The sequence below is a fragment of the Papaver somniferum genome, unplaced genomic scaffold, assembly GCF_003573695.1.
Source record: "Papaver somniferum cultivar HN1 unplaced genomic scaffold, ASM357369v1 unplaced-scaffold_41, whole genome shotgun sequence".
Taxonomy (NCBI): domain Eukaryota; kingdom Viridiplantae; phylum Streptophyta; class Magnoliopsida; order Ranunculales; family Papaveraceae; genus Papaver; species Papaver somniferum.
This window is the reverse complement of record NW_020646638.1, coordinates 2,864,549-2,889,047: the sequence shown is the minus strand read 5'-3', so window position 1 is coordinate 2,889,047 and position 24,499 is coordinate 2,864,549. Positions and strand designations below refer to the sequence as shown.

General features: G+C 37.2%; 2 protein-coding genes across 2 annotated transcripts; one reads left to right on the top strand and one right to left on the bottom strand.

Moving 5' to 3' along the window:
• Window positions 1–8,310: 8,310 nt before the first annotated feature.
• LOC113342392 (sec-independent protein translocase protein TATA, chloroplastic-like) lies at window positions 8,311–10,532 on the top strand. Its single transcript, XM_026586954.1, has 2 exons — window positions 8,311–8,640; window positions 10,147–10,532. The coding sequence occupies exons 1-2, from the start codon at window positions 8,341–8,343 to the stop codon at window positions 10,279–10,281; spliced, it is 435 nt and encodes a 144-aa protein (XP_026442739.1). The 5' UTR covers window positions 8,311–8,340; the 3' UTR covers window positions 10,282–10,532.
• Window positions 10,533–11,485: 953 nt separating this feature from the next.
• On the bottom strand, window positions 11,486–12,903 carry LOC113342447 (F-box protein CPR1-like). The gene is made up of 2 exons (XM_026586998.1): window positions 12,323–12,903; window positions 11,486–12,187 (listed from the first exon to the last, which is right to left on the bottom strand). The coding sequence occupies exons 1-2, from the start codon at window positions 12,901–12,903 to the stop codon at window positions 11,761–11,763; spliced, it is 1,008 nt and encodes a 335-aa protein (XP_026442783.1). The 3' UTR covers window positions 11,486–11,760.
• Between the last annotated feature and the right edge of the window lie 11,596 nt (window positions 12,904–24,499).

The window sequence follows — 24,499 nt, the reverse complement described above, 5'->3', positions numbered from 1 at the left end:
GACTCAGACCTCCTTTATATACACAACAGGGACATAAAATCCCGAGAATATCTTTGCCTTTTCTTCTCTTCCAAGTCCGGGAATATTTCCTGTTTTATCTCTTATACACTTCTATGGTCACTGTGAGTTGTTCAAAACTGTCCCAAGATACGAAGGAATCGAATCAGAGAAGATATCCTCCATTTCTTTCACCGGAACTTCCAAATATACAACCGAAGAACAAAACAGAGACTCGAGATATTCTCTTCCCTGTTTCACAAACACTCGAAAATACTTCCTTTTTAATCGAACCCGAAGTTATTACCATCTCTGTTTAGTCTTGACACGTCGTTACCAATCCAAAGCAGTAATCGGATCTGCCCAAAACTCTAACAAATTCAATCCAGGGAGGTTCGCTTTTTTTTCTTTTACCTGAGCCGAGAAGATCATGGACACAGCTCTTTTGTTTTCTCTAATCCGAGCCCATTACCAAGCTTGTTTAGCTCTAACAGGCCAATATAGTCCAATCTAGCAAGATAATCCTGTTAAAACCTCACCAAACTCGATCCAGGGAAGTTCGCAGACGAGCATCCATTTTTCCCGCCAACTTTCCCTTTTGAACGATAAAGATGAGGATGGCCCCTATCCAGCCCTGGACTCCCTTTAGTAGTGAGGTGCCCCTTAGCAGTGAGGTGCCCCTTAGCAGTGAGGTGCCCCTTATCCAAATGAGGGGTGCCTTTAGTAGTTTTCTCCCAAAAGAGCAAAACCCACTTTTCGATCCAATTTCGCCGCAAAATCTTATTTCTCAAAAAACACCTACAAAGACATAAAACACCAAAATAAGCGCAAAATCGAGTACTAACATTACAGAGAATTGAGACTAATATAGACACATAAATGCATCTATCAAATACCCCAAACTTATTATTTGCTAGTACCGAGCAAATCTAAAATAAAAAATCCTAACTCACTGTCGCAGGCATCGTCGATTGCATTTAGCGTATGCAATAAGCCTTTAAACCCCTAGGTGGCCCTAGTGGCCGAGTTATAGTCTAGGGAGGGCTTACCAGAGGTATACCCACAAAACCTTTATACTCCAGATCCTAGCTATCTACGCAGAACCTTGGAAAGCACTAAAGAATCTCCTTGGTTGGCATACTTATTGACTACAGGAGGAAGTACCCTGATGCGAAATTCCAATTGTTGTACACGAGTTTGCACTCAAGCATACTAAAATTCATATAAAGTGACAGAGCTCTACTCAGATAGTCGCACTATGGACATCAATATCCTGAGTCAAAACTAATCACATGGATAGATCAAGAAGATGGATATAGAGAAACACATAGATGGTTTTGATGTTTACTAAGTGAGCGGCGTTTCCCATATCTGTCTGAAGGCCTCCGCCAAAATGAACCTATCCTAATGGATTGAGGTACTAGTCTGACTAATATCAACACACTGGCATATACAAGGGAACCAGTGGTCGATAACCTAACTCTAGGTCAACACAACTGGCATATACAAGGGTACCAGTGGTCGACTTTATTGAATTTATTCCTTTTGGTCAAATGGTCTGGTCTCAATTTCTTTTTCTTTTTTTTTTCATCTCTTTTTTTTTCAATTTTTTTTTTTTTAGCTTTTTCGTTTCATTCATTTTTTTTTTCTGTTCCGTTTGGTCTAATTGGTCTGGTCTTTTTTTTTTTTCTTTGTAACTCAATCACTCTAATTCACCCTAGCATTGGTAACAACTTGAATCGTGGGCCCCACCTATCACTTAGAGAAACATATTTAAAAAGAAAAATAAAAACAGAAGTGAAAAGGACTCAACGAGATATGGCGAAACTACCATGTTATTTCTAACACCTGAGCTTTGTGCTTTTATGAATAGACTCTTTAGATGTTTCCATCTAATCAGATTGATTCCTCAACTCCTACAACCAAAATGCTTCCATCCACTTAGATTAGTTAGTGCGATCCTTAAAATGCATAAATTTCTAGGCTATGGAGTTTATTAATGCAACTAAAAAGTTTCTCCCATACCCCCAAACTTAAATCTAACATTGTCCTCAATGTTCAAAAGATAAAATTAAAAGCATGAACAAGGAGAAATTATTACCATTTGAAGCAAAAGAGATAAGGAAAGATATTACCGTGTTGCATGAGATTGGTTACCTCCCAAGAAGTGCTAAGTTTAACGTCTTCAGCCAGACATAAGAAAGGATTAATCACCTCGTATCATAAAGTAATAGCCGAAATATCTATGGGTCATCAAAACCAAATAGAGCTATCACAAGTAAAAGGAATCTGCAACATGCCAAGAAAATTAACAAATAAAGCGCACCCTTGTCTAGTTTCCTGTTTAAGACAACTACATCTAGTTGTGGTTCAGGTTCAGGCTCTATGAAAGGGTCTAGATAAAATATTTTCATACGCTGGAATTCCTCAAAGCTAAGCTCCGGTTCAGGTATTAGAGTCTGGAAAAACTCAAGTAAAAACTTAGAAGCACATAATAATAACCTGAATAATTGTGGATCCTTAAAGTCAATCAGTTTTGACTCACACAGCTGACCACAATAAGAGTGGTGGTCTTCCTTAAATAAATGTGTCGACCCTAATCTCCTAAAGTAATTAGGTTTAGTCTCAAAACTTAATAACTGACACATCTGAAACTTACACATTCCCACAATCGGTTGAAAGATATTTGGTGGAAAAACAAAGTCAATCTGGATATCATAGCCTGGGTAAACCACATCAACCAGAGGATGGGTTTCTAACAACTGAACCTCCTTATGCGTTTCTAAGACTTCCAAATCATCCGAAACTCTTCCTTAGATAGAATCTCACCTTAGGAAACAATATCACGCCTTTAGTCTCCCTGAAATTCCTAAAATAATTCCACACAGTTTCCGTATACAACTCAACCTCTGTTTCCTTTTTTCGGATTATCCAGCCCAATTTGATCGATTCCAGCGCACATACCAAGCCTGTTATGCTCAATCACGTTCAGCCCAACAAATTCCAGCGATTGAATCTCTCTAAAACACCCTAGAAATCAAACCCAAGGTCTGGGATGCAACCTGTTTCTTTTTCCCGCCTTTTTTATTTTTTGAAATGTTGAAGATGAGGATGGACGAAATATCATAAAGTAACCTGGTTCTTATATTGTTAACCCGGTTCTTTTTCCCGCCTTTTCTTGGTATACCTCCCAAGAAGTGCTAGGTTTAACGTTTTCAGCCAGACATAAGAAAGGATTAATCACCTCGTATCATAAAGTAATAGCCGAAATATCCGTGGGTCATCAAAACCAAATAGAGCTATCACAAGCAAAAGGAATTTGTAACATGCCAAGAAAATTAACAAATAAAGCGCACCCTTGTCTAGTTTCCTGTTTAAGACAACTACATCTAGTTGTGGTTCAGGTTCAGGCTCTATGAAAGGGTCTAGATAAAATATTTTCATGCGCTGGAATTCCTCAAAGCTAAGGTCCGGTTCAGGTATTAGAGTCTGGAAAAACTCAAGTAAAAACTTAGAAGCACATAATAATAACCTGAATAATTGTGGATCCTTGAAGTCAATCAGTTTTGACTCACACATCTGACCACAATGAGAGTGGTGGTCTTCCTTAAACAAATGTGTCGACCCTAATCTCCTAAAGTAATTAGGTTTAGTCTCAAAACTTAATAATTGACACATATGAAACTTATACGTTCCCACAATTGGTCGAAAAATATTTGGTGGGAAAACAAAGTCAATCTGGATATCATAGCCTAGGTAAACCACATCAACCAGAGGATGGGTTTCTAACAACTGAACTTCCTTATGGACATCACTAGGTTCAGGAAAACGTGTATGAAGATAATCTTGTAAAATGGTTGAGGCACATATGTCAAGTCCCAAGTGAGGGACCTTTCTAATAGTTAAAGCACATGGAGAATGATAATCACCCCCAAACTTAGAGTTTTCAGTGTCTCTAGAAAGACTAGTCACAACTTCCCTAATTTCAAGGTCATTAGATTCCTGAAAATGGTCAATTGATTCTTCTAAGTATGGTCATCCTCACTCATCTCTACGAGTTCACTTTCTTTGTCTAAGACTAATGTTTATAAATCGCTAGACTCTAAAACAATATTCTCAGAAAAAACTCGTTCCTCTAAACCATTATTAGCTTCGTAATCAAAAGGAAATACTACATCGTCTAAAATGGGGGTATCTCTAGTCAAATCCTCGTCCTTTTGAATAGGTGAATAATTATTAAAATTATTTGGATTTGAACTAGAAACATAATCATCATTAAGCTCAATTGGAGTAACAAATTCCTGATCATTATGCCTACTTATTTCAAATTCTTCATCAACACTATCCTCATCATAATCATCATTATAATAACATGAAAATGGTTGAACCTCATCTAAACAAGTAGTGTTACCAATTTTATCCTCGTCATCTTGATTATGTGAATAATTATCTTCATTTTCAAATGTACTATTGGAAACACTATATTGGAAATTGAGAGCAGTTATGTTCTGGGCCTCTAACAAAATATTTTGAGCCGACTCACATGACTTCCTGATTGAATCTAGGAAAGAAAGTTCACTCATTGCATTACTTTCGTCCATAACTAAGTTATTCATTTCTGCTAACTTAGGTGTCGACTCAGCTAACTTACGTGTTGACTCTAGTATAGAGGAATTTTGCTTGTATGACCGGTTGGCGTGTGGATAGTAATTGGGCTCACCATGGTATGGACCATAACCTTCAAAAGGCTGATGTTCCCAACCATTATTCACACTATGGTCAAAGTAGTAACGTCCATTTTGAAACTCAGTCTGATATTCGTTGTATTGGTTGTTGTAATACCAGTTCAACATTCTATTGCAGGGGTGTGAGTTGTCACACAAAATAAAACCCACTGACAGGGGATTCTTAGGTGGATAGAGTCTTACCTGCCGTACTAGACGGGCGATGAACCGTTGAAGTCGACTCAGGCCACCGACTACGATGTCAGTGTACGAACCCGAGGGGCCGAGACAGTATCGTAAATGTCGTCCTTCCCTGCAAACAGTTGATATTTAATTTTGACCCTTCCTTAGGGTTTAAAAATAATGTCCAAGAATGTCCAAAAAGTCCAAAAATAAAAATGTCCAAAAAGGAAAAGAAAAATTACAAAAATAACACCCTATTTACAGTTTCTAAAAATAAAACAAAATAACTATATACAAAATCTTCTTCTGCATTCCTTTCGGATTCCTCTTTTCTTTCCTTCTTTGGCGATGCTTTCCTTTTATAACACTTTTTCTTCCCTTGTAGCTTCGCTCCAAATCTGAAAAGAATCGAAAAATACCAAAACGCGTAAAAAAGAACAAAAAATAATAAAAATAAAAAGAAACCTAAAACAAATCTAAATACAAGTCCGCGTCGGCGGCGCAAAATATTGATGTGATTTTTTAATGTTGTTGTAAAGTGGTAGTAAAGATTCGTTCAACTCGGACTTAATAAGATTTGGTTTCAGACTTAACAATATAAAACACTAAAAATAATGAAAATATATTCACAAGATTGTCACACTATCGAGAGATAGTAGGACTTCGGATTCCACCATACTTCACATTCAATTGGTTCATATAATGATTCATAACAATTATAGCTCTTTTGTTGACTCTTTTCTAATCAATTGCCTAAAGTAGATTTTATAAAGCATTAGATGTAAATCACAAGCATGACGCATCAAAAGTACCTAAGACCCAGCATGCGACATCAAACAAAATCACAACTAATCAATAAAAATCATAAATCGATTAAAACAAGTGCAAAAGTCATAAAGAATCAATTATAGTTACCAAGTGATTGTGAAATAGGGTTTCCTCCGTCGTCCCAGTGCTGGGGTTTAGCTCCTCATATCAAAAACACGCTCAAAATAATAATGCATGGCTGAATATGTGTTTTATTGAAGAAAAACCGAGTTTGTAAAAGATATAATTGTTACAGAACCCGCTGTTACAGAGCTGACTGTTACGGACAAAACAGTAATTGTTGGAAAATTGTTACAGTTTTGAAAGAAAAGGCGACGGTTTGTCTTCTTCTTCCTCGACTGCACTTCTCTGCTCCGGTTCTGTGGCTTCGACCTTCACCCTCAAGATTGCCCCAAAAGTCTCGACTCCCATTTCTGAGACTCAGACCTCCTTTATATACACAACAGGGACATAAAATCCCGAGAATATCTTTGCCTTTTCTTCTCTTCCAAGTCCGGGAATATTTCCTGTTTTATCTCTTATACACTTCTATGGTCACTGTGAGTTGTTCAAAACTGTCCCAAGATACGAAGGAATCGAATCAGAGAAGATATCCTCCATTTCTTTCACCGGAACTTCCAAATATACAACCGAAGAACAAAACAGAGACTCGAGATATTCTCTTCCCTGTTTCACAAACACTCGAAAATACTTCCTTTTTAATCGAACCCGAAGTTATTACCATCTCTGTTTAGTCTTGACACGTCGTTACCAATCCAAAGCAGTAATCGGATCTGCCCAAAACTCTAACAAATTCAATCCAGGGAGGTTCGCTTTTTTTTCTTTTACCTGAGCCGAGAAGATCATGGACACAGCTCTTTTGTTTTCTCTAATCCGAGCCCATTACCAAGCTTGTTTAGCTCTAACAGGCCAATATAGTCCAATATAGCAAGATAATACCGTTAAAACCTCACCAAACTCGATCCAGGGAAGTTCGCAGACGAGCGTCCATTTTTCCCGCCAATTTTCCCTTTTGAACGATAAAGATGAGGATGGCCCCTATCCAGCGCTGGACTCCCTTTAGTAGTGAGGTGCCCCTTAGCAATGAGGTGCCCCTTATCCAAATGAGGGGTGCCTTTAGTAGTTTTCTCCCAAAAGAGCAAAACCTATTTTTCGAGCCAATTTCGCCGCAAAATCTTATTTCTCAAAAAACACCTACAAAGACATAAAACACCAAAATAAGCGCAAAATCGAGTACTAACATTACAGAGAATTGAGACTAATATAGACACATAAATGCATCTATCAACGACTCTATCGTTTTCTCCAACAGAAGGCAGTTCAAGTTCAACCCAGAGTCGTTACGCACTAATTTGGGGTCGTCAAACTACAGTCGTCATCTTCAACCTAATATGGCGACGACTCTATTCTAGGGCACAAAAGGTCGAAGTAGCAGAACAAGGGTCGTCATATTTACACTAACATGTTAACGATTTTTCATAGAAAAAGCATGCAATGTAAGAGTCGTTAGGGTATTATTTCTTCGATGCCAACGACTCTCACTCTGTAACTTCTATTTTTCAGTTACCAATCTCGATTACACAATCAAAAAACAACCAAAACATCGAATAGGAGGTGGGTTTAAGTTCACGTGCCCTCTAATTGGAGCCATTCCCTTTTTGGGTTTCGATTTGCTTGCTTCAGGAGCTCTTCGCACGTACACCTTTGCATTCACCGTATCTACAAGATTATGAATTTGAAGTGCTTTGCGAGCGGTTTGCTTTGTTTTAGGCATATTTGTAGAAGAAGTTAATCGTCGATTAAAGTTTTATCATCGACGATTATGCGATGAATCGGTTCGAAGAATTTTCCTCGGTGGAGGTGGAGTCGTTAATGGTGGAGGTGGAGAAGAGAAAGGGAGGAGAGGAAGATGAAGATAAAAGAGAAACTGATTTTCTCTTTGATTTAATTAGGGTATATAGATTAGGGGCCTTAATTAGGATAGTTAATTAATAAAACTGATTTTCAATTAGTGAAGGGTAAAATAGTATATTCATATTGCGATATTTACACCCCTGAAAATTTTGGGGGACAAACAAAATTCCATGGCCCCCAATTGGAAGTTATAACCCCCAATTAAACTAGGCTAATATAGCCTAGTCCCTGTACAATTTCGCTTTTTTATTCTATTTTTTTTTGTTGACATGAGTAAAAACAAAAAAAACCACAAAATGTTTCGTTTCCGCGCACGTTTTGCACGGATAGAGGAGTTGACGGTTCGCTTCTATAACGAACACGTGACCACTTAATTGCATACCTGCCCGACCGCACACATGGGCGCATGTTAGTCAAGCCCTGGCTGATAATTTCGAAAACAAAATTAGCACCATCCTTGTGAATTGTAGAATATCAAAAGACGAAATTACACTTACAAAACAAAAAAATGATGAAGGAAGTATAAAAATCGTTTACCCTTGACGGTCAATGTTCGATTTAAGTCAACACTATAGGGGTCTATGTACAATATCCACAACAAATAAGGGAGTGGTTGAGTATAATAATAAAATAGGAAGAAAAACTCATCACTTCATCCCTGCATTCAGAATTCTGAGAGAGAAGCTGAGCAGCAATGGAGATCTCAACCACTCTCTCACTTAAATCAATTCCAGTCACTTCATCGTCTTCTTCAATACTATCATCTTCTAAATCACTGGTTTTCAATAATGGTGGAAGAAGTAATTTCATGAATAAGAAGAATTATTGCTTGATTCTAAACAGAAGTAGCAAAGGATTCAATTGTAAATCTATGTTTGGTCTTGGTGTACCAGAAATTGTTGTTATCGCTGGTGTTGCTACTTTACTCTTTGGGCCTAAGAAATTGCCTGAGATTGGTAGGAGTTTTGGACAAACTTTTAAGAGCTTTCAACAGGTTAGTTAATTTCATCCATTTTTATGAATTTTTAAGTTTCAATATATTCAGTATAGGGGTTTTGATTGGTTCTGTTGAATGAATGAAAATTTTGATTTTGGTAGTATTGCATGATAATTGAGCAGCGGAAGTTCTAGATACTGTTTCTCGACCTTTGACTATCTTTGACTTTAGGTTGGAGTGTGTGGCTGTTCACTTTTAGGCAACTAACTTTTGCTGTAACTCAGATGTTAGTCATTTCAGCATTGTGAAGGCCATGGTTTTGTATCTCACATTTATGTTTTTGTAGAATTGATAGATTCTGTTATTAATGTCTACTTGATATCTATAGTAATTGTTATTTATTTGGCAGGATATACCATGAAAATGGCCAAACTCAAATAGATTCGTGAAAATTACTAGGATATGATGTCCCCCAAAACTTTATGAGGAATGCTTGGATTTCAAATTTAATATATTAATACAGTAGTAAGAAGGTCAGATAGCTGCAAAAGTTACGTTGCTGTTGATTAGTGTGAGATTTCACTGCCTTCTAACCTTCTATTTAATAGTGTAATTTAAATTACTATCGAGATTCCAACATGACTCACAATTTGAAGGCATTTTTTACATCATTGTTGCTTAAAATTTTCATGGCCCAAGCACTGCCATAGCGTTTGCTTTCCTACCAAAATTGTACCGTGGAATCCTTAGAACTCTACTGGGAATGCATTTCACTCATCAGTTACACCCCATTCAAAAGATGGTTGGCTTGTTAGTTACTTCAAGAATGATTTAAAACAAGAATACTGTATTGCTGCTATAAAAGTGCTACTATACTGTTAGAGTTATAGTTACATTCTCCTATTGTAGTTTTTGTGACTTCTTATGCCTTTTCCGTGAACAATGCCTGTGCCACAAGTGGTTGATTTTTGAAGCACATAGGGGGGATGTATTATTGGTTTGACAACAGTTCCTGAATAAGTCATCTGAGTTTTACTATGAAGAGCATTTAGGATATCCGGCTTCTTTCCTAGACATGTTTTCTTATACAGTAATCGGCCCAACCTTCTGTGAGTTGGGTTATGTGGTTGGTTATCTTGTAGGCAACTATTTAGTAGGCGTTGCTTCTGTACACAGCTCTACTTGGATATGGTAGTTTCCCTCAGTGTTCTGCATTCATTAACCAACTGGGTCCTCCAAAAAATGTTTGTTTGTGGTTCTTGAATCTTGTATGATCATCGTATCTCATAATTTTGAGTCAGATACCAGAATTGACTCTACCGTATAGGTTCTGGCGAAGTTGTCTTTTAAGCCCAATCAAGATGCATAGGAAACTTGTTTGTTTTATTCCTCTTCCTGCGCCAAATTGAAATTGTACATGTTTATCCATGTTATAGCTCCTGTACTCTTTCTACTGGTAATAAAAAATCATAGAAATATTTTGTGACAGGCTGACAGCTCAGGCCATTTGACCTGCAAGATATTTGGTCTATTAATATTTTTGAATGTCGACTGTTGTTTTAGGCTGCAAAAGAGTTTGAGACAGAGTTAAAAAAGGAACCTGAGGCAGTTATGCAGACGATCGAGGAGAAAGCAGCATCAGTGGGCGATGAGCAGGAACAAAGTGGTGTCAAGGTCACAAGCACGATGGAGAACTAATCAGAGTGGACTCTTCATTCCTGACGCCTACTGTATTCTTCGATACATGATGATTTTTTGTTGTTCTATAGAAGTTACTAGAAGTAGCGGTAGTATACTCTTGTTTTAGTAGATCAGCAATGTATTACTATTTAATTACACTTCCACGTTTGTTTATCTTCAACTACTAGGCACCCGAAACATCAAAAAATTTATATTAATAAGTTTGTAATGGAAGGTTGAAATTCCACTGTTTACCTTATTTTTCTCCACTGTGTAATCTCATCTACATTTACAGACCATGAATAACTAAGAAACCCGAACTAAAGTGCTGCCTTAGTTTTCACCCAGTAAGTGTGGATGAATTGTTATTGAATATGAGTTCTGATTCTGAATTTGCTTATATAGTTCCACATTTCTGTTTCTTGGGAATCATGTTCCAGTTGGAAATCTTTTTAGAGATTTAAGAGTTTTTTTTTTTGTTTTTTAGCGATTAAGACAAATTTTTCCTTTCACTATCCTATGTCATTTGATTAAAGCTGCAGATAACATCTTTTATTATAGACATCTAACCCATGACCCATTTGCCACTGATCAACAATTACTTTACGAATTCTAGACTTCTGATTACAACCTGATGCTTGCAATTTTTCTTTCTGGTTCTCCAATCGTTTCCCTCTCTGGACACAGGTAGGGAAGGCCCAACGAACCAATATGACCGCTGTGTAGGGCTAATAATCTTCAGATATAGACTCAAAAGGCAAATCAAGTACGATACCTGATTACGAGTTTCCCTATCAGGGAATCATAGTGCACGATTCAACAAACTAACTACATTTACTCAAATGAACAGAAGAAATTTGAGCCAAATTTGAAAACTTACATGTTAAATAGTGAGACCAATAGCAGCAATGAACAGAAGAAAAGTGTTGTCAATGTTGCAAACATAACAGAATTCTCAAAGTGTCATTAAAGTTGGATCTTGCTCGTCAAATTATAACAAAGAGTTGCTGCAAGGATTAACTGTACGGCCACCATTCACATACTAGCCGCTAAAAACAAATAAATATCTATATAAGTATGTGGTAGATGAGATAGGTTTGAATTACAACAGCCTGTTTCAACTTGTAAAGCATATCCAAGTATCCAACACCTAATAGGCGAAAGAAAAAATCCCCATCAATTAAAACTTAATGAATCTGCATTGTTATCATATACCCAGTTATTAAAGTACCTAATTCAGAACATGAAAAAGTGCACGCACAGTCGCACACAGAAAGGAACACAGCAGACTATTTCTAAAGCAAATAAAACAGCTCTCAAATTAAGATTGGACCGAAATATGAAAATGACAGATAAAATTTTGCAAAAATGCATCCTATTAGAATCTAGACCAACAAAAAAAATCCTGAGAGAGAACAAGAACTAATGTAAGCACCATATGGTATGAGATACTCCTTAAAGAAAAAATTATAACATATCCAGAAAAACGTTCTTCTGTCATGTTGTTTCTCCTGGTTCTTCTTGACCCACATAAGTACCTGAATCAAGTGAAACTAGGCTCCTCACATTGATTGTTGTATAATATGAGCACATTGGAGTACCACGAACCTTTGGAATTATGACACTTCCATGCTCTGGGTCATAAACAAACAGATTAAAATCATTCATATTCTCGATAAGAATCTCACCGCTCTTAAAAGCAAATATTGGATTCAAAATACCGCATCCATCAATAGCTGTCTGTTGGTTTACGCTGAAAAGTTTCGTCCAAGAATTAGTCACCCCGTGATCTTTCAGCACCCATACATCACTACGAGCCATAGGATGTTGGGAAACTAAGCAAAGGTATTCCCCCAACAAACCCAATGTGACATTGGATACATTTACGTCTTGTGGTTTTAACACTTCTTGGATTCCCTCATCCCTGATATTAAAAGACAGAATAGATTCAGATCTCCGTAACTCATTAACATGAGTTGCTATCCAATGCAGAGCTCCATTAACAAACACACCAGGTCGTCGTCCAACAAAAAACCCATAAGGCATGTGTTGAACCCACCTCCATGAATTTGATGTCAGAGTATAGACACTAATTTCAGAACCATGAGGACCAAGGTCCATGACTTTGACCACCTTATAATCCTCAATGTTGGAATCATAAACAAATCCATATGTGATTGAATGGAGGATTGGTATCTCAGATGATAAAGGACATGAGAACTCCACTGTCTCCATCGGCAGTGTCTTGTATTCCCTAGTCGATGGGTTCCAAAGCCCATTGAAAAGAGAATCACCAGAACAAATCTCTAAGAAAAGCAAGCCATCACAAGAATCCTCAACAACTGCATAACGAAAATGACTTATAGATTTAAAGGGAAAGTCAATTTCTACAACATCATCATCTGAAAATGTAAATAAAGACTTTTTCTGATAATCCGTAGAGTACATATGTTCAGCATTTGATCTTACAATGAAACTGACATCCTCATTTTCAATGGCACGACTAAGGTGCATTTTAACAAATTGAGGGGTTCTGAGCAACTTATCCCATGGTTTGCAAACACACCTGTACCTTAAGATGCACTTCACTTCTAACCTTGAGAGAATGTTGGTCATGATGTCTACTGGTAAGCTTGACATGGCTGCTACAACTTTTTCTAGAATAAGAAACAGAAAGAGTTGTAGTAGGGTTTGGCATGAAAAAAGATAAGAACCGGTAAGAAATGTAGAGAATATAAGGTTTCTATTCCTTGAATCCAGGGAATGCTCTAGACCTATTTCATAAATGCACAAACTGGCAAATAAATTGATGTCTATCTTTCCCTCATTACTTGTATGGGTGGCACCAGATGCATGGCTTTGGTATATGGAAACTGTCCTAAATATCATAACCTAGACGCAGCGAATATGTTCTCCATGCACCAACTAAAATGATGGGTTTAGTCCGGCTTAACCATCCTTAGGGTCCACTAGTTATTATGGCTAATGTAGATGGCTTCTCAACGTGTAAATCTCTAACATTATTTTCTTTAAAGCTGAAATAACACTAATTGTCTACCCGGTGGAGTCGGAAATTTTGATCTTTGAAATTCAGTGACTTCTCGCCGAAATTTTGTCTTCAGGTACTCTAAAGGCATGTATTTATAATTGTTCTGCTCGGGATTTAATCTTAGATTCTTTCAATTCATAACCAACTACTAACGAAGTTAACTGCAGGATTTAACGAAAAACAGGAACAAGTAGCTTCAAACAAACCACACAACTGGACGCATATAACTCACACTGATTGCCTGTACAGATGAATTTAGACATACACTTGGATAGAAATTACATAGTCATCAAAATATGACGCTATATTGGTTAAGAATGGTATAGAAACATCAATTAATTCCATGCCATATTATTTCAAGGGAAACCAATAGGTGTCTTCTGCCTAGTAAGGTAATTATGCAGAATTGATGCATGCCATAATGCAAAATCATATACCATAAAAATGCAGAATCATATATCATTAAATGCAGAATCTAAAATTTACCTCCAGTCAACAACTTTAGTATTTAGAAACGTCTTTAGTGCTTTTCTTCTTTTGTTCTTTAGATGCCTCTGTTAGTTCTACATCTGTATTAAGTACCCAAGTTTAGTGAAACAAGGATACCTTACATATGGTTCTACATTCAACCCTACTCGGAGCTTCCATTATACCATCTTCAGCTTTTGGGTCAAACTAGTAGTACTTTCGGATTCAAACGAATCAGACCGTTAAGGAACAAATGTATCAGGCGCCCTGAGGATATGGAGGACCATGTTTGTTGGTCCAAGATTCCCTTACTCCATAATCCCTCATCACCCTACATCTCTAACCTCGTAAAACCAAGCAATTCTGCACAGGCAACCCCCTAAGACCCCCGAACTTAAAAGGAAATGTTCTGGTTCCAGCATTACTTTGAACATCTCATCTCCAGTACCCAGAAATGAAACAATTAAATGGAGTTGATGGATAATCTTCAACCTCATGCAGTCCAATGTAGAGCTCCATTGACGAGCATACCGAGTTGTTTACAGTAAAAAAAAAAAAACTGTGTTAAGGGCAATGCTGAATCGATCTCTAAAATTGACTTGTTTTTGTATCAATGTTAACTTCAGAGCCATATGCAATGATGGTCCACAATTCTAACTAACTTGTTACCATTGATATCGAACTCGTGAAGGAATCCATATATATGAGGTTTCATGATACTGATAATTCTCATCTCATTGATTGGACTATTTCCTTGCATTCTTGACTAAATACACGGGAAACTGAAACGAGCTCACTTCTAGGAAGAGCAAATTGTCATAAAATGCCTAAATTCTAATATTTGGAGATGATACAGCGAAGTGTAGTCTAATAAAGTTAAGGGTTTTGAGGAGCTAGGGTTTTGCATACACACCTGAATCTTGAGATAGTCTTTACTCGTGACCATGGAATTGCAGTGATGATTATCTTCTCTGGCTAGTTGGCTGCCATAGCTGCTACCAGGGTGTTAGTCCTCAAGGGAGTTGGGGGAGTTGGATGTAGTTGTGTTTTTTCCCGTTAGTCGTGAGGGAGTTAGAGGGAGTCTCTTAAAATCCCCAGTCGTGGGAGAGTTTAGAAGAGTCTCCCCAACTCCCTAAAAAACCCCGTTAGTCGTGGGGAGTTTGAAAGAAACTCTTAAACTCCCTGTTAGTGGTAAAAATTAGAATGATAGGGAGTTTGTTTTTTTTGGGGAGTTCTAGGGAGTTTATAGTGTATTTTTGCCTCACTCCAAATCTCTCAAAAAAGTAGAGATTTTGGGAGAGTCTCTCAAACTCCCTACACTCAACATACCAAACTCTCTCAAACTCCCAATACTCTTTTACACTCCCTCTAAATCCCCAAGATTCAAAATACATTAAACTCCCTCCAACTCACTTGTGGTACACTTTCAGATGACAGAGAATCGGGGTCTTGTACCTGGTGTTGGATCTACGGTTAGGGATCCATCAGCTGATTTACCTTTCAAGGGTTTCAAACTAAAGTTTATCATCTTTTCTTCAAGATGACAAATGGTGGTGCTGAATAACAATCTGCTTTGGGTGCTTCAACGCTTGTGTGAATCACTTTTGTGTGTTATACCAGCTACATAATGGTTGGTAGGCAGGTTCATGTAGGGAATGGCCCATGCCAGGTAGCTGACCGGCCTAGGCAGTGAAGCGTCATCATGGCGCTACATTGAAAGTCAGTGGCCCGGACATGAAGCGCAAGGGTTGATAAAATTAAGTTTCATAGCCAAAGGTAAGACAGTGCAAAATGACGAATGTGACATGCTATGTTGCAGTTAGGCATGTTCGAGAAATAGAGTTAGCCGAGCTCAAGATTGGTGCGAGAATATGAAATTGGCCAAGAGTTGGCCTAGGCATTAGTCCTACGCTCGGCCAAAGGTTGGACAGTGCACATGAAAAAAAAAATCTCCAATTCAGGATGGACCTATCGTAAATTAATGTAGCAATTTCTCTGTCTCAAATAAATTCGATGTGGAGTGTTTAATTAAATTGATTCTCCTCAATTAAGATTCTCGGCGGGAGAAAGGCAATAGGAGGAGGAGAAAGGGAAAAGAAATTGATCGTGGGAATAAAATAGAAAAGTGGAACGGATTTTCTCGTTTCCATTTATTTTCTTCGAATTTACGGGAATAAAATCTGGGATCTGGATTTTAAGTTAAGGGTAGCTTTGTAATTTGACGTATCTTCGCCAAATTATGGGTCGTACGAAAATTCCCTCTCTTCTTTATTATAGTAACAGTGATGTATAATAATGCGCCACTATGGCCCATTACTCGGATTAGTGAAGCATATCCCATATCGAGCAAATAATGCATGGCGCATTGTTGGTATCAGTTGGAAAGCGTTTTGGCATCAGGTGTTGTAGGTTAAGCATCCAAGAAGGCACGACTCAAAGTTATAGTGCAGCGAAGAGAAATAATGGCGCCGTATTGGTGCGGTGGAGCGCAATGATATATAGCCTTGTATTGGCAAAAGTGACGATTATCAACTGGTTACCATTGCTACACGAAAGCCATGGTAAAGCGACAATAAATAAGCGGTTATAAAGCAAGTTATAACCCAAATAAAGTGTTCGTATTACCTAAAGACAGGTGTGGCTCGATCAAGACAAAGGAAATAGAAGATGGTCGGTTATGCACCAGTTTTAGACGGAATGAAAACTGTTTCTTGGACAGATGGTTGTCCAACGTGAAAACGCAGGGGTACCAATTACACCACCAGCTTTTTCGTTTTGAAAGGAGTATGAACGTGTGTAGTACTTTTAACAATCAAAAGATGCGGAAAAATAAAAAGCACACACGCACAAGAATTTTGTTTACGAGGAAACTGCAAAAAAAAAACTCGGACCTCGTCCAGATTTGAGCACCGAGCTTTATTAACCAACTACATACACTAGCCTACTTCATACTGGAATGTAGATGATACGAAATTAACCCTCCAAGCGATTCAGTTATAACTGCGCTCCTTACGTCTCTTGAACCTCGTAAGGCTCTATGCACTTGATTCGCTTAGCTGACGTCCTTTACATCCTAAGAGTTGCTTCATCCATATTGAAAACTTTTAATACCAATCTTACTCTAATAGATGAGCCTGTTTGATTTACATTTGCAATAAACAATCTAGCAAACCTCACAAATCTGGAACTTACTACTACTGAAGAACATCCTAGATTCTTAACCACCTCTCAAGAACAATTTCAAAAGATCACTTAAGATCAATTATCATATATCTATCTTGATGAATCACAAAGTCTGAGACGAAGAGAACTTTGCGATTTCAATCTATCTTGACTGAAAGAGATTACGAAAACCTCGATAACAGAAAAATAAGATCAGGATACACGAACTATCAAGGTAAAAGATAGTCGGACCTGGATTCGCGAATCCCCAAAGCTAGCGAAGTCTTTTAGTCATAAAACCAATTATGCATGTTTCTCAGAGGAAACCTAGGCTCATAGAGGACGACTCTAGATCAACTAGGACACGAAGTATCAAGGATTGGATGTCCCAGTTGAAATAGTATCTCTATTTATAGATTTTCAAGATTGAGGGTTGCTTAGAGTTCAAGCTAAGATAACTTGGAATCAAGCAAACAATTTAGGTCTTGAAAGTACAATAGAATAATATACACAATGGAAGACCCGTATTTACATATTATCCAATATATAGTCGTGCACTTGCGGTACACAATTTAGAATCCCGTCATTTATATCTATACCTTGAAATTTTCAAAGTATAGTTGTACAATTTTTGTCTCTTGATCTTCAGAAGACATGGATGCTTCTAGCATTAAGAATTGTGTTAAGGAATGTGAAAAAGATAGCCGAAAAGATGCTGCTCACGAACATGGAGATTCAAAACCTGTTCAAATGTCTGTTGGCTTGGTCGAGAACCTGATGAGAGATTTTGAAGTGGTGTTTGATCAGCTTGTTGCAGCTAAGAAGAATATTGATCTTCTGAAATCATACCTAGTGAAGACTTCAAAAGATCTTGCTTCTTTAAGATATCTGGTGAAGGATTTTATATCTACATGTTTTTCTTTTCACTAGTTCACTCCTTGTAGGATTTTTTTTCTTCTTATTATTTAAGGAGGAACACTAGTTTTTGGAGTAGTTTTTATGTGTTACATTAGTTATTGCAAATATCATCATCTTTCATGTTTAAAGTTTATTAATTAAATTTTAACCTAATCTTCATTCTTTGGTGAGATTTTTTCGTTTGTTATCATTCTTTGCTGATTAGAATATATATCTCATATTTTCTCATAGGTTAAGCGCTTTCACTATTGCAAAAGAGGAGTAAACTATTTTGAGAATTTCAGTTTTGATCACTCCACGATTGCATTTTTTTTTGAATAAACTGCTACAAGATTCCGTAAGATGTTCTCTAGGGATCGACTTACTTCCTTGATTGCGTCACCTCCAGGGAATAAGTGGTCAAATTTAATGTCTACGTTCATACATGGTTAGAGAAGTTATAATTCTTATGTTAAGTCATACCGCACTAAGTGTTCTGTTATTCAAAACTGGCATAGAGAATAGTTATTGTTGATGATTTTCTCACGAAAATCTTGTATCTTAGTGCCTCTAACATTAAGATCGTTATTTTTAACTTCTTTGTTCGTAACTGGCGAGAAGAGACAAAAATTTGGATACAAATTTATTTTGTTCGTAATTGACGAATAAGTTTAAAGTCCAAGAAAATCTGTAAGGACCCTCAAGCTCGTCAATGCTATTTGACTGGTCCAGCGATAGTCAAGAGACGATTAAGCCGCCAATGACTCGATTAATTAGAGATGAACCTTAACTTATAGAAATTAATCTAACAACGACCTAAATACGAAATTAGTAGCATCGAATAGATCTCAAAAAAGTTACGCGGAATGGACTACTCGAAAGTGTCATTCGGATACCGGACAAAGAAGATATCTTCAGATATGTACGAAGGGCAAAATTATCATTTCCCGTCAAAACCGCTTGGCTGTCCTTATCTATTACCTGGGTGTCTTAATCATTTCTGTTGGCCTTATCACCACCCCACGTGTCGAAGAAAAAATCATTTCTCTTATTCTTTTTATTTCTTCTTCTTCTTCTTCTTCTTCTTCTTCTATTCTTCTTCGTTTTCTCTCTTGCGATTCTGGAAGTTTTGAGAGATGAAATCAAATTATGAGATCGTGAAGATTGAGTGGAGATCAAGGCATATTTGAGGATGTCGATATTGAATTGATTATTGTACTCAGAAGTCACAGAGAAAGGTAATTCGAAGATTGTATTTAAGGTTTCGGTTTTGATTGATTTCCTTTATGAAATTGAGATTCTTTTGGTGTTATATTTCCTGGGTTTGTTGTTAATTAGGGTAGGAAAGATTTCTTAGAGTTTAATCTGATTTCTTTAGGAATTTAATTTCGGGTTAGGATTTCAGTGAATTGAAGATGAAGATTAGGTTTTTCTGAGATGAGAATTACAAATGAGGAAGAATTGTAAATTGGGTTTGATTAATGGGTTTTGGGTATGTGATGGAAGAATTGGAATCAGGTGAAGGGTTTATGTGAAATTAGGTTTCATGTTAGTTAACAAGGGGAATAATTATAAGATGTTGGTGGTTAGATTAAGAAAAGAATAGTGATACAATTGAATCTATGAGGAGTTTGAGAAATATTAGAGTTTAATCCTGTTGTGATTGAGGATGGCTGGGTGTTGTTCAGGCTGAGATGATTATGTTTTTGACAGAAGCTTTGAATGAAGTTGGTTGTGAGTGATTAGGCTAGTGAAGATAGTTACTGCTATGGAGTGTTCATTTGGTTAATGAACTGCAGAGATTGAATTGTGAATGAGATACATGTGGAGGTGATGATTATAATGGTACTGAAATGGTTGTGCTGTGTAGGTTTGATCTACAAGTATTATAATGATGGTGGAGTTGAGTTTCTGGTGGTATCTTAGATGAATATTAGGTATTTGTAAGAAAGAATCAATGAAGGAGTTTTGGTGATGGTGGTGGTTTTAACTGAGGTTGTGGAGCTGTTAAGGAATGAGGAATTGAAGGATGTTGGACTAGTGGTGTTGGTGGTTATAGTAGTTTGGAATTGCTTGCATAACTTGCTTAGTAGTCTGGTGGATGTGAAATGGTAGCTGTCCGGAATTGGAATTGAAGTTGTTGTTGTGTTGATAATGAAATTGTTGAGTTGAGTTTAGATGTGGAAGTGATGGAATGATTATATTGATATTGCAGTTCTTAGGAGTGGACGTAATGGTTGAGATGAGATGCAACTATAGCTAAATTGATGATTTAGAATTGCTGGTGCTATGTGGATTGTTGGTTTAAGTATTGTAGCTAGCTAGAGTTGTAATTTATAGAACTGGTGGTATTGAGTTGAACTATTTTGAAATAACTCATGATTTGGCTGCAGTTGGTGGGGTGAATGAGAAGGTAGAAATTCAGTGAGAAGATATGGACTTGTAGTATGTTAAAGTTGTAACAGAGTATTGTTGTGTTGTGTTGTTGGGTTGGAGATGTAGTGTCAGTCTGAGTTAAGGGGGATTAGATTTCAGTTAAGGTTAGTGTGCTTTTTAGTTAAAAGTTGTTGTTAGAGTCGTACTGTTGGAATTGATTTTAGTAGTGATAATTGTAAGAACTCTTGTATCTTGATTTTTAAACCTGTTTGTCATCCCAGTCAGTCTAGGTGACTCAATCTGTTTAGCTGACTTAGTATTTCTGACTGAGTTAACTCAGTCTAAAGCGGATTCAACTCGTTGAGTTGACTCGTGTGAACAAAGCGTTGACCATTTGACCTTGACTAGGGTTTGACCCTTTGACTTGATCTTTGACTATGGACTTGACTTAACCCTAGACGTTGACTGTTAGTTGACTTCTTGGACCGTTAGTGACTGTCAGTTGACCCAGTTGGGTCAGGCCTTGTTTAATGTCGAATTAGTGGACTTGGGATTAGGCTTAGGTTTCCTTATTTTGTTGAGTTGGACCACTTGTGGTCCGAATTGACCTTTGGTTCCTTCTACAAGGTTGTAGATACTCATTAGACTTATCAAATGGACTATAGATTCAGCCTAATTGGATTAGTAAATCTTTGTATGATAAAGATACATAATGAATATGTGTAGAATCATAAATGGGCTTAGAACCATTAGATAGTTCACTTAGCCTATAACTAGAGAATTGTATGGAAATGTGTTATGAGCCTTGTATGAGCCTTTTGGCTAATTTCTTAGAATGCTTGTGTAATTAACAATTAGTCTATATTAACAATGATCGATTCAACAGATGAACCAGTGGATCGTGGATCTCGAGGTAGGCATGGCCTGTCATCAAATCAGGTGGGAACTATGTAACCTTCTTGTAATCATTAAGTTTACTTTATCTGCGAGCATGATGAGTCTTTAATTTATGTAAGCATATTTTTGTAATTCAATGGGTATGTTGTATAATATGCGATGTGTGGTTTCCCTGTGAAGAGTATCTGTGATTCCCCATAGCTCTTGGCTAAGTTTTAGTACGGCAATGCTACGTTGTTCGAATATTACCTAGTAGTCTGGCTTTACCCCGGTTGCTTATTATTACATTTTATTGTCTTAAGATAGTAGTCCGGCTTTACCCCGGTTGATTATTACCTAGTAGTCCGGCTTTACCCCGGTTGATTATTATATATATTATTTTATTTGGGGAAGTCACTCATGTACATATTATACTTGTTTGTGCAGTCTTAGTAGTATGACTGGGTTACTATGACCTTGAATTAGGATGACTCGATTAATTAGAGATGAACCTTAACTTATAGAAATTAATCTAACAACGACCTAGATACGAAATTAGTAGCATCGAATAGATCTCAAAAAAGTTACGCGGAATGGACTACTCGAAAGTGTCATTCGGATACCGGAGAAAGAAGATATCTTCAGATATGTACGAAGGGCAAAATTATCATTTTCCATCAAAACCGCTTGGCTGTCCTTATCTATTACCTGGGTGTCTTAATCATTTCTGTTGGCCTTATCACCACCCCACGTGTCGAAGAAAAAATCATTTCTCTTATTCTTTTTATTTCTTTTTCTTCTTCTTCTTCTTCTTCTTCTTCTTCTTATTCTTCTTCTTCTTCTTCTTCTTCTTCTTCTATTCTTCTTCGTTTTCTCTCTGGCGATTCTGGAAGTTTTGAGAGATGAAATTAAATTATGAGATCTTGAAGATTGAGTGGAGATCAAGGCATATTTGAGGATGTCGATGTTGAATTGATTATTGTACTCGGAATTCACAGAGAAAGGTAATTCGAAGATTGTATTTAAGGTTTCGGTTTTGATTGATTTCCTTTATGAAATTGAGATTGTTTTGGTGTTATATTTCCTGGGTTTGTTGTTAATTAGGGTAGGAAAGATTGCTTAGAGTTTATTATGATTTCTTTAGGAATTTAATTTCGGGTTAGGGTTTCAGTGAATCGAAGATGGAGATTAGGTTTTTCTGAGATGAGAATTACAGATGAAAAAGAATTGCAAATTGGGTTTGATTAATGGGTTTTGGGTCTGTGATGAAAGAATTAGAATCAGGTGAAGGGTTTATGTGAAGTTAGGTTTCCTGTTAGTTAACAAGGGGAAGAATTATATGATGTTGGTGGTTAGATTAAGAAAAGAACAGTGATACAATTGAATCTATGAGGAGTTTGAGAAAGATTAGAGTTTAATCCTGTTGTGATTGAGGATGGTTGGGTGTTGTTCAGGCTGAGATGATTATGTTTTTGACAGAAGCTTTGAATGAAGTTGGTTGTGAGTGATTAGGCTAGTGAAGATATTTACTGCTATGGAGTGTTCATTTGGTTAATGAACTGCAGAGATTGAATTGTGAATGAGATACATGTGGAGGTGATGATTATAGTGGTACTGAAATGGTTGTGCTGTGTAGGTTTGAATTACAAGTATTGTAATGATGGTGGAGTTGAGTTTCTGGTGGTATCTTAGATGAATGTTAGGTATTTGTAAGAAAGAATCAATGAAGGAGTTTTGGTGATGGTTTTAACTGAGGTTGTGGAGCTGTTAAGGAATGGGTAATTGAAGAATGTTGGACTAGTGGTGTTGGGTTATAGTAGTCTGGAATTGCTTGCATAACTTGCTTAGTTGTCTGGTGGATGTGAAATGGTAGCTGTCCGGAATTGGAATTGAAGTTGTTGCTGTGTTGATAATAAAATTGTTGAGTTGAGTTTAGATGTGGAAGTGATGTAAGGATTATATTGATATTGCAGTTCTTAGGAGTGGACGTACTGGTTGAGATGAGATGCATCTATAGCTAAATTGCCGATTTAGAGTTGCTGGTGCTATGTCGATTGTTGGTGTAACTATTGTAGCTAGAGTTGTAATTTATAGAACTGGTAGTATTGAGTTGAACTATTTTGAAATAGCTCATGATTTGGCTGCAGTTGGTGGGGTGAATGAGAAGGTAGAAATTCAGTGAGAAGATATGGACTTGTAGGACGTTAAAGTTGTAACAGATTATTTTTGTGCTGTGTTGTTGGGTTGGAGATGTAGTGTCGGTCTGAGTTGAGGGGGATTAGATTTCAGTTACGGTTAGTGTGCTTTTCAGTTAGAAGTTGTTGTTAGAGTCGTACTGTTGGAATTGATTTTAGTAGTGATAATTGTAAGAACTCTTGTATCTTGATTTTCAAACCCGTTTATCATCCCAGTCAGCCTAGCTGACTCAATCTGTTTAGCTGACTTAGTATTTCTGACTGAGTTAACTCAGTCAAAAACGGATTCAACTCGTTGAGTTGACTCGTGTGACCAAAGCGTTGACTATTTGACCTTGACCAGGGTTTGACCCTTTGACTTGATCTTTGACTATGGACTTGACTTTACCCTAGACGTTGACTGTTGGTTGACTTCTTGGACCGTTAGTGACTGTCAGTTGACCCAGTTGGACCAGGCCTTATTGAATGCCGAATTAGTGGACTTGGGCTTAGGCCTAGGTTTCCTTATTTTGTTGAGTTGGACCACTTGTGGTACTAATTGACCTTTGGTTCCTATACTCATTAGACTTATCAAATGGACTATAGATTCAGCCTAATTGGATTAGTAAACCTTTGTATGATAAAGATAGATAATGAAAATGTGTAGAATCATAAATGGGCTTAGAACCATTAGATAGTTCACTTAGCCTATAACAAGAGAATGAGAATTGTATGGAAATGAGTTATGAGCCTTTTGGCTAATTTCTTAAAATGCTTGTGTAATTAACAGTTAGTCTATAGTAACAAAGATCGATTCGACGGATGAACCGGTGGATCGTGGATCTCGAGGTAGGCATGGCCTGTCATCAAATCAGGTGGGAACTCTGTAACCTTCTTGTAATCATTAAGTTTACTTTATCTGCGAGCATGATGAGTCTTTAATTTCTGTAAGCATATTGTTTGTAATTCAATGGGTATGTTGTGTAATATGCGATGTGTGGTTCCCCGCGAAGAGTGTTTGTGATTCCCCATAGCTCTTGGCTAAGTTTTAGTAGGGCAATGCTATGTTGTTCGAATATTACCTAGTAGTCCGGCTTTACCCCGGTTGATTATTATTACATTTTATTGTCTTAAGATAGTAGTCCGGCTTTACCCCGGTTGATTATTGCCTAGTAGTACGGCTTTATCCCGGTTGATTATTATATATACTATTTTATTTGGGGAAGTCACTCAT

Coding starts and splice junctions, on each gene's coding strand:
- LOC113342392 (XM_026586954.1), top strand. CDS start 8,341: ATGGAGATCTCAACCACTCTCTCACTTAAATCAATTCCAGTCACTTCA. Junction 8,641..10,146: donor CTTTTAAGAGCTTTCAACAG/GTTAGTTAATTT, acceptor CTGTTGTTTTAG/GCTGCAAAAGAGTTTGAGAC.
- LOC113342447 (XM_026586998.1), bottom strand. CDS start 12,903: ATGTCAAGCTTACCAGTAGACATCATGACCAACATTCTCTCAAGGTTA. Junction 12,188..12,322: donor CTGACATCAAATTCATGGAG/GTGGGTTCAACA, acceptor TTTTAATATCAG/GGATGAGGGAATCCAAGAAG.